We start from the raw sequence: 19,520 nt of genomic DNA, 5'->3' as shown, positions 1-19,520 counted from the left end.
CACCTGCAGGAGGGGAGCTGGGGGCTGGAACCGGGATCCTTAGCCCCTTGTGCTTCAAGCCATGTGCACTTAACCAGCTAAGCTACCACCCGACCCCCTTATGTCTCTTTCTATAGCAGAATGTTACACTCAGTCATAGTCTGTCTTTATCTACTACCATTGATACTATGCTTGACTTATAGTTTAGCAATTTTGGTATTGTAAATTATATGTATTGTTTTTATTTATTTTACTTATTCCCTTTTGTTTTCCTTGTTGTTTTTCATTGCTGCTGTTATTATTGTTGTTATTGATGTCGTCATTGTTAGACAGGACAAAGAGAAATGGAGAGAGGAGGGGAAGACAGGGGGAGAAAAAGACAGACACCTGCAGACCTACTTCACTGCCTGTGAAGCGATTCCCCTGCAGGTGGGGAACCGGGGCTCGAACTGGGATGGATCCTTACACTGGTCCTTGCACTTTGCACAAAGTGCGCTTAACCCGCTGCGGTACCACCTGGCTCCCAAATTATATGCATTGTAACATAATGTCTTCCTGATATCTATTTCACTTGGCCTATTGTAATGGAAAAACAAATACTTATTTTAATATGTACTAAACAAATTTTGGAATAAGAGTTGTTGTTTTTTTTTTTTAACTCTCCTTTTAGACAAAGCAGCCTAATTAATATCCAGGATAAGTATTGTACTTGGTGCTGAAATATTTTAGTTACTTAACCCTGATATGCTCTTGCTGTTTCTTGTGTTGTAGGTTAAATGGAAACCACCCTTGGGAGCTGGATGCCTGTGTAGCCATTCTGCCATATTAGTGAATTGCAATGAGTGGTGGAGGAGAGCAGCCAGATATTCTCAGTGTTGGAATCCTGGTCAAAGAAAGATGGAAAGTGGTGAGTATGCACCAGAGAGACTGGTTGGGCTTGGGAGTTAGAAGAGACATTTGGGGAGAGGGTACATTGACATTTTTTTATAGCACTTCATTAGGAAGTAAGAATGTATTATTTACATACTTACAACAGTCCTTATCTTTTTAAGTTTTTATTGGCACCAGTGCTAGCACTGGGGTTCAGTGCCTGCATGAAGAATTCAGTGCTCTTGGCAACCCTTTGTTCCTTTCTTTCTCCCTCCCTCCCTTCCTCCTTCCCTCCCTCTCTTCTTTCCTCTCTCAATATCTCTCTTTCCCTTTCTTTTTATAGAAATAGAGGGAATTGGAGAGTGAAGGGGAATAGAGAGGTGTAGAGAGAGAGAGATACTTACAGCACTGCTTCACTACTCATGAAGCTTTCCCCCTGCAGGTGGGTACTAGAGACTTGAACTGGAGTCTTTGCACATGGTATGTGCTCAACCAGGTGTACCATCAGCCATCCCCACAGCATTTATTTATTTATTTTAATTTTTATTATCTTTATTGGATAGAGCCAGCCAGAAATCGAGAGGGGGGGCATAGAGAGGAAGAGAGAGAGAGAGAGAGAGACATCTGTAATATTGCTTCACCACTCATGAAGTTTTCCCCTGCAGGTGGGGACTGGGGACTCGAACCTGGGTCCTTGTGCATTGTAACGTGTGCTTAACCAGGTGCACCACCACCCGGCCCCCTCAGCATTTATTTTTATGTGATCGAGTTCTATTTATACTCTTAATTCTTTTTACTGAGCTGTGAGTTCTCTGTAGTGTTAATGGTATGCTTTTTATATGACTGAGTCTTGAGAGACAAGAAACAGAAGCTACAATACTGATAAATTGCCATTCTCAGAACTAATGCCAAGTTTCCCTTTCTGTTGGTTAAAGCATTTACAAGATCCATCCAAATTTAAGGGGGTAGGGAAATTGATTTTCTCTCTTGATTGGGGAGTTGCAGGGTCACACTGAAGAGGGCTAAAAGTTCTCAGGCCACTTCAGAAATTACAGTCTACCACAGGCCTAACATATATATCTCTGCTTTTGTTTAGATAACATTGTAGAAATATACTAAGGAGGGACCCAGAAGTTACCATAGTGGGTAAACTCATAAACGTGGGGTCTTGAGTTTGATCCCTGGCATCAAATGTGCCAGAGTGGTGGTCTGGTTCTCTCACTTTCTCTTCTCTCCTTCTCTCATGAATAAATAAATAAAATAATCTTTAGGGGGAGGCAGGTAGTAGCATACCAGATTTAGTGCACATGGTATGAAGCACAAGGAGCAGCATAAAGATCCTGGTTTGATCCCCCGGCTCCCCACCTGCAGGGGGTTGCTTCAGCGTCTGTGAAGCAGGTCTGGAGGTGTCTATCTATCTCTACCCCTCTCTGTCTTCCCTTCCTCTCTCAATTTCTCTCTGTCTTATCCAACAACAACAACAAAATGGAGAAAATGGCCTCCAGGAGAAGCGATAACCCTGGAGGCAAGAAAAAAATTAAAAAAAGGAAAACTTTAGGGAGCCATGCAGTGGTGTATCCAATTAAGCGCACATATATCAAGCAGAGGGACCTTGGAGTGCCCGCTCCCCACCCACGGGGTGAAGCAAGTCTGCAGGTGTCTGTCCTCTCCTTTCTATCTCTGTATCCCCTCTCACAGTCTCTCTCTAAACTATCTAGTAAAAATTAGAAAGGAAAAAAAAAAAAAGGAAGAAATGACCATTGGGAGTAGTGGATTGGTAGTAATGGAACTGAGTCCCAGCAATAACTTTGTTTTATTTTTTTTATTTATTTATTTTATTGGGGAATTAATGTTTTACATTCAACAGTAAATACAATAGTTTGTACATGCATAACATTCCCCAGTTTCCCATTTAACAATACAATCCCGAGTTTATTTCTTTTCATGCAGTCTCTTAACTGGTGATGAGAAATTCGGTAGTTTACCTTTCTAGCTGAGCGCTAACCCACGCGAGCTCTGACAAATACAGATATTTAGCTATTAAAGGAATAAGTTATTGGCTTTTTTTAAAAAATAATTTATTTCTTTATTGGGGAATTAATGCTTTACATTCAACAGTAAATACAATAGTTTGTACATGCATAACATTCCCCAGATTCCCATTTAACAATACAACCCCCACTATGACATTCATCATCTTTCATGGACCTGTATTCTCCCCACCCACCCACCCACCCCAGAGTCTTTTACTTTGGTGTAATACTCCAATTCCATTTCAGGTTCGACTTGTGTTTTCTTTTCTAATCTTGTTTTTCAACTTCTGCCTGAGAGTGAGATCATCCCATATTCATCCTTCTGTTTTTGACTTATTTCACTCAACATGATTTTTTCAAGGTCCATCCAAGATCGGCTGAAAACGGTGAAGTCACCATTTTTTACAGCTGAGTAGTATTCCATTGTGTATATATACCACAACTTGCTCAGCCACTCATCTGTTGTTGGACACCTGGGTTGCTTCCAGGTTTTGGCTATTACAAATTGTGCTGCCAACAGCATATGTGTACACAGATCTTTTTGGATGGATGTGTTGGGTTCCTTAGGATATATCCCCAGGAGGGGAATTGCAGGGTCATAGGGTAGGTCCATTTCTAGCCTTCTGAGAGTTCTCCAGACTGTTCTCCACAGAGGTTGGACCAATTGACATTCCCACCAGCAGTGCAGGAGGGTTCCTTTGACCCCACACCCTCTCCAGCATTTGCTGCTGTTACCTTTTCTGATGTATGACATTCTCACAGGAGTGAAATGATATCTCATTGTTGTCTTGATTTGCATTTCTCTGACAATCAGAGACTTGGAGCATTTTTTCATGTGTTTCTCGGCCTTTTGGATCTCTTCTGTGGTGAATATTCTGTCCATGTCCTCCCCCCATTTTTGGATGGGGTTATTTGTTGTCTTGTTGTTGAGTCTGGCAAGCTCTTTATATATGTTGGTTATTAAACTCTTATCTGATGTATGGCATGTAAAGATCTTCTCCCATTCTGTGAGGGGTGTCTTGGTTTGGGTAGTGGTTTCTTTTGCTGTGAAGAAGCTTTTTAATTTGATGTAGTCCCATAGGTTTATACTTGCCTTAGTCTTCCTTGTAATTGGATTCGTTTCATTGAAAGTGTCTTTAAAATTTATGCGAAAAAAAGTTCTGCCAATATTTTCCTCTAAGTATCTGATAGTTTGTGGTCTAACATCCAAGTCCTTGATCCACTTGGAATTTACTTTTGTATTTGGTGAAATACAGTGATTCAGTTTCATTCTTCTGCATGTTTCAACCCATTGTTTCCAACACCATTTGTTGAAGAGACTCTGCTTTCCCCATGTAATAGTCTGGGCCCCTTTGTCAAAGATTAGATGTCCATATGTGTGGGGCCTCATTTCTGGGCTCTCAATTCTATTCCACTGGTCAGTGTGTCTGTTCATGTTCCAGTACCAAGCAGTTTTGATGACAATGGCCCTATAATACAGTTTGAGATCTGGGAATGTGATGCCTCCGGTTCTGTTCTTTTTTCTCAAGATTGTTTTGGCAATTCTAGGTCTTTTCTGGTTCCAGATAAACATTTGTAGCATTTTTTCTATTCTCCTAAAAAAAGTGCTTGGGATCTTGATGGGGATAGCATTAAATTTGTAGATGGCTCTGGGTAATATATTCATTTTGATGATGTTAATTCTTCCAACCCATTAACATGGAATATCTTTCCACTTCTTTGTGTCTTTTTCAATTTCTTTGAGTAGTGACTCATAATTTTCAGTATACAAGTCTTTCACTTCTTTGGTTAGGTTTACTCCTAGATATTTTATTGTTTTCGTTTCTATAGAAAAAGGAACTGATTTCTGGATTTCAATTTCTTCTAACTTAGTGTTTGCATAGAGGAATGTCACTGACTTTTGAATGTTAATTTTGTAGCCTGACACCTTACTGTATTGCCTGATGATTTCCAAAAGCTTCTTGCTGGATTCCTTAGGTTTTTCCATGTATACTATCTTGTCATCTGCAAATAAGGAGAGTTTGACTTCTTCTCTTCCAATCTGTATGCCTTTAATTCCTTGCTCCTGCCTGATTGCTATGGCAAGAACTTCCAACACTATGTTGAATAGTAATGGTGATAGTGGGCAGCCCTGTCTAGTACCTGATCTGAGGGGAAATGCTTCCAGTTTTTCACCATTGAGTATGATGTTGGCTGTAGGTTTGCTATATATAGACTCCACTATCTTCAGGAATTTTCCATCTATTCCCATTTTTTGTAGTGTTTTGATCATAAAGGGATGTTGTATTTTTGTCAAAGGCTTTCTCTGCATCTATTGATATGACCATGTGGTCTTTGGTCTTGCTTTTGTTGATGTGGTGAATCACATTGATTGATTTACGTATATTAAACCAACCTTGCATGCCTGGGATAAACCCCACTTGGTCATGATAGACAATCTTTTTGATATACTGCTGTATCCGGTTGGCTAGAATTTTGTTCAATATTTTTGCATCTATGTTCATCAGAGATATTGGTCTGTAGTTTTCTGTCTGCTTTTGGTATCAGGGTGATGTTGGCTTCATAGAAGCTGGCAGGGAGTATTCCAGTGTCTTCAATCTTCTGGAAGACTTTTAAAAGTAGAGGTATTAGTTCTTCTTTAAAAGTTTTGTAGAATTCATTTGTAAAACCATCTGGTCCAGGACTTTTATTTTTGGGAATATTTTTGATAACTGTTTCAATTTCATTAGCTGTGATGTGCCTGTTCATGTTATCCATTTCCTCTTTACTTAGTTTTGGAAGTTGGTAGGTATCTAGGAAATCATTCATTTCTTCCAGGTTCTCTAGCTTGGTGGCATATAGTTGTTCATAGAAGCCTCGCATGATATGTTGAATTTCTGCAGTGTCTGTTGTGATATCTCCTCTTTCATTTACTATCCAATTTATTTGAGTCTTCTCCCTTTTTTGTTTTGTGAGTCTGGCTAAAGGCTTGTCAATTTTGTTTACTCTTTCGAAGAACCAACATTTACTTTCATTGATCTTTTGTATGGTTTTCCTATTCTCAATGTTATTTATTTCTGCCCTAACTTTAGTGATTTCTGTCCTTCTGGTTGTTTTAGGGTTCCTTTGTTGTTGTTCTTCTAAGTCTTTAAGATGTGCAATTAGGCTGTTTATTTGTGCCTTTTCTTTCCTAATGTGTGCTTGTATAGCTATGAACTTCCCTCTTAGGACTGCTTTAGCTGTGTCCCAAATATTTTGATAGCTTGTGTCTTCATTTTCATTGAACTCTCGAAACATTTTGATTTCTTCCTTGATTTCCTCTTTGACCCAGAAGTTGTTAAGAAGTATACTGTTGAGCTTCCACATTTTGGGACTGTTACTAATCTTTTGTTGATTGTTAAGTGTTAGTTTAATTCCACTGTGGTCTGAGAAGATGCTTGGGATGATTTCAGTGCTCTTGAATTGGCTGATGCTGTCTTTGTGGCCTAACATATGGTCTATCCTTGAGAATGATCTATGTGGATTTGAGTAAAATGTGTATTCCAGTTTCTTGAGATAAATGACTCTGAAAATGTCCAATAGTTCTAGTTTATCTATCTCTTCATTTAGCTCCCTTATGTCTTTACTGATTTTCTTCCTGGATGATCTGTCAAGTTTAGATAGTGGGGTGTTGAAGTCCCCTACTATGATTGTGTTACTGTTAATATATTGCTGTAGCTCTTTCAGTAGAAGTTTGATGTATTTAGATGGCTTCTCATTGGGTGCATAGATATTAATAATTGTTAAGTCCTCTTGATTGACTGATCCTCTGAGCATTAAGTAGTGTCCATTCCTATCTTTTTTAGTCTTATGTATTTTAAAGTCTATCATGTCAGATATGAGAATAGCTGTTCCTGCCCTTTTTTGTGGGCCATTGGCTTGTATGATAGTTTTCCATCCTTTCACTTTAAGTCTGTGTTTGTCTTGTTGAGTTAGGTGAGTTTCCTGTAGACAACATATTGTTGGGTTGTGTTTTCTGATCCATCTTCCTACTCTGTGTCTTTTAATAGGTGAATTCAGGCCATTGACATTTATTGATATCAAAGATTGAAGATATTTTAACACCATTCTTGAAGAGTTTTAGAGTGTCTTGATATATGTCCTATTTGTGGTGCTCTGACTGTTTATAGGAGACCTTTCAGAACTTCTTTCAGGCCAGGCTTGGTGATGGTTGCTTCCTTCAACTGTTGCTTGTCTGAGAAGGTTTTGATGCTTCCATCTAGTCTGAATGACAGTCTAGCAGGATATAGTATTCTTGGCTGAAAGCCTTTCTCATTGAGCACTCCATAGATATCTTGCCATTCTCTTCTGGCCTGTAGTGTTTGTATGGAGAAGTCTGCTGTTAATCTTATGGGTTTTCCTTTGTAGGTGACTCTTTGTTTTTCTCTTGCAGCCTTGAGGATCCTTTCTTTATCCTTATTCCTTTCCATTCTAAGTATGACATGTCTTGGTGTCTTTAGGTCTGGGTTAATTCTGTTTGGGACCCTCTGGGCTTCTTGAATCTTTATGTCTTTGGTGTTGTCTAGACTAGAGAAATTTTCAGCTATTATGGCCTGGAGAATGCTTTCTTCCTCTCCTTCTCTGTCTTCCTCTGGTAAGCCAATAATGCGTATATTGTTTCTTTTGAAGTCATCCCATAGGACTCTGTTGTTGTTTTCAGCATCTCTTAATCTCTTTTTGAGATCTCTTACTTCTTTTTTAGTTGTCTCTAATTCATCCTCAATCTTGCCAATTCTGTCTTCAGCCTCATAGATTCTATTCTCTCTGCCCTCTACTGCTTTCTGGAGTTCATCTATTTTGTTGCCCTGCTCTGATACTGTTTTAGCTTGTTCAGCTAGTTGCCTTCTTAGCTCAGTGATTTCAGCTTTCAGCTCTCTAATAACCATGAGATAATTAGAATTTTCTTCCATATTCTCATTTGTTGTTCCTGCATTTCTGATTACAATTTTTTCAAATTCTTTACTCACTTCTGTTATTATTTCCTTAGCTAATGTTTGGATGTTGAACTCGTTGTTTTGTGCTTCACCCTCTGGAGGACTTTTAGCTGGACTCTTGTCCTGGTTTGAGTCTCCAATATTTTTTCTTGTTGTTTTAACCATTTTATATATTATGTTATGAGTTCCCTTTTTCAGTACTTTTCAAATTATTGATCACTATTGCCTGGATTGACTTGTGTCTAAGTAATTTAATTAAAGGGTTTACCGTGGTGGAAGTTAACAGTTTTTTCAATCCCTGAGTTGGAGCTCAGTGGTGTAAAAGCCTCTTTTTTTTTCTTTTTTCTTCCCTATAGGCTATGGGAGCCTGAGGGCTTTTAAACTATCAATAGGCTTCTTATCTTAATCACTGACTCCTGACCAAGAGATAAAGCAGGGTGTGGCAGAGATAATCCAGTGGTTATGCAAAGAGACTTTCACAGCCCCTCAGCTATGCCACCGAGGTATAGGTCTTCTCCTGAGTTTCCCGGTTAGATCTCTGTCCCCTGCTGTCCCTCCCTGTTGCTGCTCCAGATTCTGAGGGTAGTAGCAATGGAGACTCAGAGTTGCACTTGGTGAGTCTCTGGGGACTCCTTTCCTCCCTTCAGCTGTCCCCTTGTTGTGGAGCAGACTGGAGGTGGTGTTTCCACTGATAAACTGTTGAACTGTTAGCAGTCACTTAATCTCTCCTTAGGCCCCTCTCTCCTCTCTGTCACCAGCCACGCGTGTTTGTACTCACGGGTGATTTACTGGGTACCTGTGGTCATTCTAGTCCTGTCTTGTTTCGGTCCGGGTGGTCTCCTTTGGTATTCCTAGTTGATCCGGGAGAGGAGGGGAGGGGAGGGGAGGGGAGGGGAGGGGAGGGGAGAGGAGAGAAAGCGATCTGCTGCTCGTAGCTCCGCCTCCGGAATTCGAATCTACCTTTTTTTTAAACACAGCTCTATAGGTCCAGTAGTCAGTAACGCTTCAGAATATATTTTTGATAATCAGAGATCTTGATGTTCCCCAGTTAAGCCTGAACATTTTGTCAAGATGAAATTAAGTGTTTAATTTTATTATAACTTATTCTTTTTTAAAGTTTATTTAATTTTTTAAGTTTATTTTTATTAAACTTCATTTTATTTGCTAGAACAGAAAGAAGTTGTGAGGACAAGGAAGATAGAGGAGATAGAGAGAGAGAGACAGAGACACCTGCAGCACTGCTTTACCTCTCATGAAGCTTCTCCCTGCAGGTGGGGACTAGGTGCTTTAACCTGGGTCTTGTGTATGGTGGTTCCCAGGGGACCCTGGTGGCTCCCGGGGGAGTGCTGGCTATACTACCTTCCACTGGAATTAGCAGTCAAATCTGTGCCTGCCGAAAGTTAGTTAGCCTAGGGCGTGTGCCTGGCACACCCATCAGTGTGCCACCACCCTGCCCCTTATATTTTACTCTTAATTTAATATTTATATTCAGAGGGGTAGTGGGAGGGGGAGAGCAAGGGAGGAGAGTGAATGTTTCTACATAAGACACTTTAGGGCAGAAATGTTTTCTGTGATCTATGTGCCTGTTGCATGCCTCAGTGAAGAAGGTAAGTGGTACTAAAGGCTCCCACCTCCAACCTCCCCACTTACACATCTCAACCAGATTGGTACCCAGTAAGATTTCAGTTGACAAGAAGGTTTCATGGTTGAAAACACTGTAGAGAATATCTTAGAATTAAAACAGATTTATTGGCAAACACTTGTGTGAAATGAAGCTCTCAGGTTCTTTTATTTATTTTTTAAATTTAATTATTTAATTTTTTTTTGACTCCAGGGTTATTGCTGAGACTTGGTACCTACACTATGAGTCTACTGCTCCTGACGGCCATTTCCCCCTATTTTTTGTTGCCCTTGTTATTGTTGCCCTTGTTATTGCTGCTGCTGTTGTTGGATAGGACAGAGAGAAATTGAGAGGAGGGGAAGACAGAGAGGGGGAGCGAAAGACCCCTGCAGACGTGCTTCACTGCCCGTGAAATGACCCTCCCTGCAGCAGGTGGGGAGCCGGGGGCTTGAACTGGGATCCTTGAGCCTGTCCCCATGCTTTGTGCCATGTGCACTTAACCCGCTGTGCTACCTACCACCTGGCCCCCCAAATTCAATTTTTTGGTGTCATTTTCTGATGCTGGCTATAGGCCAGATTTCAAACTTGTTTGTGACTGAAAATAAGTCTATTGGTTTTTGGTGGATAAATCCATGAGAAATGTTTTAATATGACTTCTAGGAAATTTTTTTCCTTCTTGGTATATGCATAGTAATTTATCAGTAATATCTTTTACAACAAAAGAGGGTTACTAAAATTATATACTGCTTTCTGAATAGACTCTGGTTTCTCTTCAGATAGCATAAATCTTTCGCCCTTTACCACTTTCTCAATAGAACAGACTCATTGGTTTTTAGTTAGAATCTCCTAGTAATATTTTGTTATTTATGCTTATTTTCTCCACAGTTGAGGAAGATTGGCGGTGGGGGCTTTGGAGAAATTTACGATGCTTTGGACATGCTTACCAGAGAAAATGTTGCACTGAAGGTAGAATCAGCTCAACAACCGAAACAAGTTTTGAAAATGGAGGTTGCTGTATTGAAAAAACTACAAGGTGAGCTGCTTTGTCTGATGTCATATACAGTTTGTAAATATCTTTTTGAACCTCAGTTATAGTCTCTTGACTACAAATTGGATACTGTGGTATCAGCTTGGTATAAACATACTAAACTTTTTCTCTGGAAAATATTACTGTTTCCTAGTAGTAGAAATATTGATTATTTAGAATAATTAGACTTTGGGAATCTCTTTTCATAGTAAGTAAAGATGAGAGAGAGTGAGTGAGTTAGGTGAAACACGCTGTTTTAGAAAGTGTTTTCATAAGTTTATCATGACAAATTTTACCTTTTTTTTTCTTTAATAACAATCAAAATAGACTCCTGCATTGTTTCTACTTACCTCTTTGGATGTTAAACACACTTTAATCTCATTAAGGAAGAGTTTCCCTTTAAGTCACACTCGTAGAATAGATTAAAAATATAATCGTTACAACATCAACAATAACAATAATAACCACAACGAGGCTACAACAACAAGGGCAACAAAAGGGGGGAAAATGGCCTCCAGGAGCAGTGGATTAATGGTGCAGGCACTGAGCCCCAGCAGTAACTCTGGAGGCAAAAAAAAATATATATATATATTATATACAGTATATATATATTTGTTATGTGTTGATTTCATTAAATTTAGTTTCATGGAATAGCTCTTTCTGGGGGCCAGGTGCTGGCACACTTGGTTAAGCACATACATTACAATGTGCAAGGACTCATGTTCAAGCCCCTAGTCTCCACCCGCAGAGGGAAAGCTTCACAAGTAGTAAAGTTGAGCTGCAGGTTTCTCTCTCTCCCTCTGTATCATCCCCTCCCATCTCAATTTCTTTGTCTCTGTCCAATAAAAAATAAGTAGAATTTTAAAAGAATAGGAAAACTTAAAAGTAAGAAGAATAGCTTTCTCGTCCTTATCATTTTAAAAGTTTATTTCATTATTATTGGGTTCCTATTTTTTCACTATGAGGATATAGAATTTTTTCTAATTCCTATGAAGTAATATAAAAGTCTGACTATTGCTAAGTTGTTTTCATCTTTGTATTTCCAGTTTAATGACATAATCTGGTACTGCTGATATTTAGGTGTGTTTGAGTGAAAATTAAATAGTGGTGATTAACATATTAAATGATCTTGTCAAGGTCTAGGTTTGTTTTGTCATGGGACGTTTATTAGGAATTTAATAATAACAAAGAACAAAGGTAGTTGCTATTATGATTGATGGAAAAAACTGACTGATAGAAAGAGCAAGAACAAAATGCTGTGTAGCTGAGGACCCTCAAATTCACTTCAAATACTCTAGAGTAAAAGTGTGCTATTTGGGAGTCAGGCGGTAGTGCAGCGGGTTAAGCGCAGGCGGCACAAAGCCCAAGGACTGGCGTAAGGATCCCGATTCCAGCCCCCAGCTCCCCACCTGCAGGGGAGTCGCTTTGCAAGTGGTGATGCAGGTCTGCAGGTGTCTATCTTTCTCTCCTCCTCTCTCCATTTCTCTCTGTCCTATCCAACAACAACGACATCAACAACAACAATAATAACTATAGTAATAAAAAAAAAAAAACAAGGGCAACAAAAGGGAATAAATACTTTTTAAAAGTGTGCTATTTATAAGTCCTGATGCTTGGAATTGTAGTAATTTAATTTCTATTAAGTTGGTGATGTGTATTATATATTCTGGAAAAGTTTGTTCTTTTAATTGTCTTTTGCCCTACATCTTCTTGATTATCCAAGTTTCTCTGCCAGTTGGCTCCTCTGATTAGAGCACAATGCTAATAAAATTATAAATATGTCTAATAGTTTTTAAATCCAAGCTTAACTTTTCCTGAAACATGAGAAGTGATTAAGACAATAGACTAGGGCGGAAGGTAGATAACATAATGGTTATGCAAACAGACTCTCATGCCTGAGGCTCCAGAGTTGCAGGTTCAATCCCCTGCACCACCATAAGCCAGAGCTGAACAGTGCTCTGCTAAAAAAAAAAAAAAAAAAAAAAAAGACAATAGACTAGTACTCATTATTACTTAAAAAATAAGAGGAAAGAAAATAATGGAGAAGAGAGGATAAGGGGAAAGATGGTACCCTCTGGGAGTCGGGCGGTAGTGCAGCAGGTTAAGCGCACATGGTGTGAAGCGCAAGGACCGGCTTAAGGATCCTGGTTCGAGCCTCCAGCTCCCTACCTGCAGGGTAGTTGCTTCACAGGTGGTGAAGCAAGTCTGCAGGTGTCTATCTCTCTCCTCCTCTCTCCATTTCTCTCTGTCCTATCTAACAACAATAACATCAATAACAATAATAATAACTACAATAAAACAAGGGCAACAAAAGGGAAAATAAATATTAAAAAAATTAATAAAAAAACATGGTACCTTCTCTCCTCTTCCTTTTTCTTTTCCTTTCTTTTCTTCTCTTCTCTTCTCTCTCTCCCCCCTCTGTCTCTTTAACCAGAACATGGGTGGTGCATTAAACCTGGGGCTTTGGAACCTCAGGCATGAGAGTCTCTTTGCATAACCATTAACTGTCTACCCCTGCTCCCTTTCTTCTTAATTGTTCTCAGCTCAGGCACAACCAGAGATTTGGCATTTAGGTCCTTCCTGGGTGGCACAATTCCCAGGGAATCTGTTTTACTTTTAGCTAAATCCATAAAGGGTATGACAGTATCAATTTGGCCCTGAGGGCATGCTTCTGGGTGGGATAGGAGACAGCTCTGTACTCTATTTTGGACTAATTTTTCCATCCTTTTTATTTTAGATAGAGGAAAAAGGGGTGGGGTGGGGGCAGACTGAGAGGAAGAGACACCATTGCACTGCTTCACTAAGGTGCTCCCATGTGGTGCTGGAGTTTGATTCAAGGCTGTAAGCATGGTAAGACACACGCCCTGCAGGGTGAGTTATCTCCTGGTGCCCTTGGAACACTTTAGTGGGATTGAGCTGGTCTTGCCCTTCTGTTGGTGAAATAATTTCTTTATTAACAATAATCTTAATAGAAATGCTGAGTATGTAAGGAAAAGGTAGAAGCTGATTTGATATAGGATGGATTGGATTTAAATTGACATTTACCTTTTTTTAAATTAACTGTTCTTGATTTCTCATGAGCTTATAGTACTATAAAAATTTGGAGACTACAACTTCACACCTTGATTTGTATATATGACTCACTGCATACAGTACCAAAAATTCAGTGCTGTACACTATCACAGTGACTCACACCTTTCAATCCCTTTCTTTCTGGTAACCTTCATGTTATTTGGTCTGAGTTACTTCTGTTGTATTTTGCTAGTTCATTTACATTATTTATTTATTTTCAATGTAAAAGTGAAATCATCCAGTAATTATCTTCATTTGTGAACTTATTTCAATTATAATCATGATATGTTCTTTCCATGTTGTCATGAAAGGCATACTTTTGGGCTGGGGTGATAGCACAGTGGTTATGCAAAAAGACTTTCACATCTGAGGCACCCAAAGTCCCAGCCAGCATCACTCCCCACCACCACAAGCCAGAACTGAGCAGTACTCTGGTAAAAAGAAAAGGGAGGTGGAGAGGATCCAGGTCCTGTAACATGATGGCAGAGGAGCATCTTGTGGGGGTTAAATTGTTAGGTGGAAAACTGGGAAATGTAATGCATGTACAAACCATTGTATTTTACTGTCGACTGTAAACCATTAATTCCCCAATAAAGAAATTAAATGAATGAATAAATAAATAAAGAAAGAAAAGGGAGAAGATAAAAAGGCATAATTTCATTTTTCTAGTAGCTGAGTAATATTCCATTAGGTATATATACCACTATATCTTTTTTTTTTAATATTTATTTTATTTATTTATTCCCTTTTGTTGCCCTTGTTGTTTTACTGTTGTAGTTATTATTGTTGTCGTCATTGTTGGATAGGACAGAGAGAAATGGAGAGAGGTGGGGAAGACAGAGAGGGGGAGAGAAAGATAGACACCTGTAGATCTGCTTCACCACCTGTGAAGTGACTCCCCTGCAGGTGGGGAGTCAGGGCTCGAACCGGGAACCTCATGCCGGTCCTTGTGCACTATATCTTTACTAAGTTTGATGTTCAGTTATTTATAATTGATGTAGGATTTGTTTGTTTACTAGGAACACTTCACAAATTTGCATGCCATCCTTGTGCATGGGCCATGCTAATCTTCTCTATTCATCCATTTTAGTATGTGTACTGCTGCAATGAGCACAGGAATTGTTTCTTTATTAGAAAAAAGTGATAAGATTTAGCTTGTACCCTGAGTTTTGTTTTTTTTTAGTAAATCAGAATTTTTATAATGTCTTTTCCCTCAATTCCTAGTTTGCTCTTGGTTTTTCCTATACTTAACAATTTTAGATTTTTCTGTATTCATATGCAACTCTTATTACTGGTATATTCCTTTTGTCATTAGCTCTAAAGTGGGAAGCCCATATTTCACTTCATCTTTTCTTCTGAATGACATTCTCTGCTCTACCAGATTTCAAGGCTCTCTGTACTGTTGTGGTTGTAGTCTGTAATTCTCTATTGAGTTGAACTAGACTTTTGAATGTACTTAAATTCAAATGTGTTTGGATGTCTTGGTCACTTCTAAAGTAAGCCATTTACCTATACAGAATTATTTCTCAATGTCATGTAATACTGAGCTAGTGTGTTTAATTTTTTTCCACTCAAAAATAGTCTTTAAAGCTGACTTATTTATCTCAGGGTTCTCATATGTAGGAGGTACATTGCATTAGGTCGACCTTGCTTTTAAATCTCTTTAATTCTCCTCCTCCTCTTATTCCTTTTCCACCTCCCCACCCCCCACCTCCTCCATCTCCTCCTTCTCTAATGTGGAAGAAAATGAAGTTGTTTCTAGATTGACAGAATAGTTCACATTCTGGATTTGGCAATTGTATCCTTGTGGTGTCTTTTAACTTAACTAAGTTTCTCAGCCCTCTGTATGTCCTGTGATAGTTAGATAGGGAGGTTTAATGAGATTCATTTTGTTTTTAACTGTAATATATTATATAGAGCCAGTGTTTCTACTAGAGGTTGCCAAAATTACATTTTCCCTATTCTTTTATTCCTTCTGAATTTCCTAACTGGAATTAATGTGCTAGTAGAACTTTACTTCATTAGATGTTTGTTTATCTGAAATAGTTACTATAAGAAGGGTAGGTAGCTGAGGAAATAAATAACTCAAATGATAGAACACAGGATTGTTTATTCCCTGGTGCAACATATACCTAAGCAGAGCTTCCACTTAGCTCTCTTTCTCTCATATGGGGTTCTCTCTATGTATCTCATGAAATAAATAAGAGGAGGACAGGGTAAAGACTTGACTTTTTTAGTTAGCAGTTTTAAAAGTAATAAGTTGTGCCCCATATGGCATCAATAAATAATTGTGGGGGGTTTTGTTTGTTTGTTTTCAGTGTTAATATGAACTCATGGATTTTTAAATGTTTTATTTTAGTTCATTACTGTCTTACAATGTTTTTGAAGATTTTATTCACTTATTTACTGCAGTACTCTCATCTCTGGCTTATAGTAGTGCTGGGGGTAGAACCTAAGATATTGGAGCTGTAGGCATGAAAGCCTTTTTGTTGAACTACTATGGTAGCTCTCCGGCTGACTTATTTATTTATTGCTGGGGGTTGAACGTTAAACTTCTGGACCTCAAATCCTGTGCGAATCCTGTGCGCTGATGCATTGAGGCTGAGATATCTCCCTGGCCCTGTGGTCACCTTTTGATACTGAGATTTTCACTTTTTTTCTGACCTTGGGTTCAACTACTGGCACCACAAGGAAAACTCCACATTTTTGACTAGTGGAAACTCTTAAGGTAACTTTTTCTGTTGTAACTCCAATATTCTTTGATTATCATCCTTGATTTCTGACTTAATGGCTCTTGCCCCATGTCTTACAGAAATCCTGCTTCTTCAAGAAGTTCTACTTTCTTGTATAGGAAAATAATCAAAACCATAATATGGGTACCAGTTGTTGACCCAGCAAAATAAACACTTGAGTTTTGCCTGGTTTATTCTTGTGTGCTGCTTTTCAGTTTGTTTGCATCGTTATTACATTATTTTTCCTTTTTTTTTTTACTTATCAGAGCATTGTTTATCTCTGGCTTCTGGAATTGCTGGAGATTGAACTTGACACCTCTGGTGCCTCAGACATGAAAGAAAGTCTGTTGCAGTATTGATGGTGCTGTCTCCCCGGCCAGCAGTACCTTATTTTAAAATTTTATTATTTACTGGGTAGAGACAGAAATCGAGAGGGTAGGAAGAGAAAAAGGGAGACATCTGTAGCACTGCTTCACTGCTTATGAAGCTTTCTCCTTGCAGGTGGCTTGATCTCACATTCTTGTGCATTGTAACATGTGCATTATACACCACTGCCCAGACCCCATTGTTTTTGTTAAAATACACTTTTTTTTTTTTTAATTAACAGGTTTCTGAAAAGACAGGAATTACATGTAGATCTTACTTATGTGACAGCAGGGTAGGATAAACCCATCAGTGGGTGAAATATTGTAAGGTATTTGCTGTCTAGGGCTGATGCTTGCTACCACTTTCCAGCATCTCATATAGCACTGCAGTGTCTAGTGAATACATATTACTTTCACTCCATTGTAAAGTCAAAAAATTTTAAGTCAGCTATCATAAATTAGGGACCAGCTAGCTATACATTAAAAATGAATACTTACACTGTCCTCAATGACAAAATGATAGGCATAAAGTAGTTTTATTTATTTTAAAAATTGTTTTATTATCTATTTACTGGATAGAGATAGTCAGAAATTAAGAGGGAAGTGGGAGATAGGAAAAGAGACAGACATCTGCAGCCTTGCTTCGCTGCTCCTGAAACTTTCCCCCTGCTGCAGGTGGGGACTGGGGCCTCAAACCTGGGTTCTTGTGCGTTGCAACATGTGTGCTCAATCAGGTGCACCACCACCTAGCCCCTAAAGTAGTTTTACTTTTGGTAATACACACTTGTAAATAGGAGTGAGGCAATGTAAGATAAAAACTCTTCTATTTCTGGTTATTTTCTTTATATGTGCTTTTTTTTTTTTTTTTTTTTTTTTTTAAAAAAAAAAAAACAAGTGTTAAAGTTTTGGAACCAGAAAAGATCTAGAATTGCCAAAACAATCTTGAGAAAAAAGAACAGAACCGGAGGCATCACACTCCCAGATTTCAAACTGTATTATAGGGCCATTGTCATCAAAACTGCTTGGTACTGGAACATGAATAGACACACTGAACAGTAGAATAGAATTGAGAGCCCAGAAATGAGGCCCCACACCTATGGACATCTAATCTTTGACAAAGGGGCCCAGACTATTACATGGGGAAAGCAGAGTCTCTTCAACAAATGGTGTTGGAAACAATGGGTTGAAACATGCAGAAGAATGAAACTGAATCACTGTATTTCACCAAATTCAAAAGTAAATTCCAAGTAGATCAAAGACTTGGATGTTAGACCACAAACTATCAGATACTTAGAGGAAAATATTGGCAGAACTCTTTTCCACATAAATTTTAAAGGCATTTTCAGTGAAACGAATCCAATTACAAAGAAGACTAAGGCAAGTATAAACCTATGGGAATACATCAAATTAAAAAGCTTCTTCACAGCAAAAGAAACCACTACCCAAACCAAGAGACCCCTCACAGAATGGGAGAAGATCTTTACATGCCATACATCAGATAAGAGTTTAATAACCAACATATATAAAGAGCTTGCCAGACTCAACAACAAGACAACAAATAACCCCATCCAAAAATGGGGGGAGGACTTGGACAGAATATTCACCACAGAAGAGATCCAAAAGGCCGAGAAACACATGAAAAAAATGCTCCAAGTCTCTGATTGTCAGAGAAATGCAAGTCAAGACAACAATGAGATATCACTTCACTCCTGTGAGAATGTCATACATCAGAAAAGGTAACAGCAGCAAATGCTGGAGAGGTTTGTGGGGTCAAAGGAACTCTCCTGCACTGCTGGTGGGAATGTCAATTGGTCCAACCTCTGTGGAGAACATTCTGGAGAACTCTCAGAAGGCTAGAAATGGACCTCTACCCTATGACCCTGCAATTCCTCTCCTGGGGATATATCCTAAGGAACCCAACACATCCATCCAAAAAGATCTGTGTACACATATGTTCTTGGCAGCACAATTTGTAATAGCCAAAACCTGGAAGCAACCCAGGTGTCCAACAACAGATGAGTGGCTGAGCAAGTTGTGATATATATACACAATGGAATACTACTCAGGTATAAAAAATGGTGACTTCACCATTTCCAGCTGATCTTGGATGGACCTCGAAAAATTCATGTTAAGTGAAATAAGTCAGAAACAGAAGAATGACTATAGGATGATCTCACTCTCAGAAGTTGAAAAACAAGATCAGAAGAGCAAACACAAATAGAACCTGAACTGGAACTGGCTTGAACCAGGATCCTTGAGCATGGCAACGTGTGCACTCTACCAGGTGTTCTACTACCCCTGGTCGCCCCACCATATCCTTTAACCATTTATAAACCTGTCAGCTGTCCTTTTGTTTCAACTCATGCATTTTCCCCTTAAATTAACTTTTGCCTTCTCTAGTCAAGTTACATCTGTTCCATCAAAGGGTATTGGGAGATTTGGGTATTTTATTTCTTCTGCCAGCTTGGGGGTTTGTCTTTCAGCTACTCTCTTTGGGTTTAAAAAAATGATCTGTAGGGAATAGAATAGATAGGTCTAGATTATTTTAAGAAGTAGAGATCCATCTTCTTGAGTATATGTGTGTATATTTGCATATACACATTTTTATATACTCCCTGTACATAAAAATGTCTGGGATCATACAGGATTCAAGAAGCCACTGAAAATGATTAATTTGGGTATTGGAATTTGAGAAACAGGAAAGGAGAGTATCTTTTTACTTTTTCCCTATATACCCATTAATACTTAAGAAATTTAAAGATTCTGGGGGCCGGGTGGTGGCACACCTGGTTGAGTGCACATGTTACAATACGCAAGGACCCGGGTTCGAGCCCCCAGTCCCCACCTGAAGGGGGAAAGCTTCGCGCGA

At 38.9% G+C, this 19,520-nt stretch overlaps 1 protein-coding gene and 1 non-coding gene across 2 annotated transcripts in view; one reads left to right on the top strand and one right to left on the bottom strand.

Moving 5' to 3' along the window:
* The window catches only part of TTBK2 (tau tubulin kinase 2), an 81,432-nt gene that overhangs the window by 18,679 nt on the left and 43,233 nt on the right, over nucleotides 1-19,520 (top strand). The window contains exons 2-3 of the mRNA XM_060175712.1: nucleotides 751-886; nucleotides 10,341-10,488. Coding sequence (XP_060031695.1) covers nucleotides 818-886; nucleotides 10,341-10,488 — 217 coding nt within the window. The 5' untranslated portion in view covers nucleotides 751-817. The remainder of the gene's footprint in view (nucleotides 1-750; nucleotides 887-10,340; nucleotides 10,489-19,520) is intronic.
* Nucleotides 14,565-14,668, bottom strand: LOC132533604 (U6 spliceosomal RNA). The gene has a single exon (XR_009545467.1). It is a non-coding gene; the product is annotated as a U6 spliceosomal RNA (small nuclear RNA).

The sequence above is a fragment of the Erinaceus europaeus genome, chromosome 16, assembly GCF_950295315.1.
Source record: "Erinaceus europaeus chromosome 16, mEriEur2.1, whole genome shotgun sequence".
NCBI lineage: Eukaryota > Metazoa > Chordata > Mammalia > Eulipotyphla > Erinaceidae > Erinaceus > Erinaceus europaeus.
Note: the sequence above shows the minus strand (reverse complement) of the source record. Positions and strands in the feature narration are given on the sequence as shown.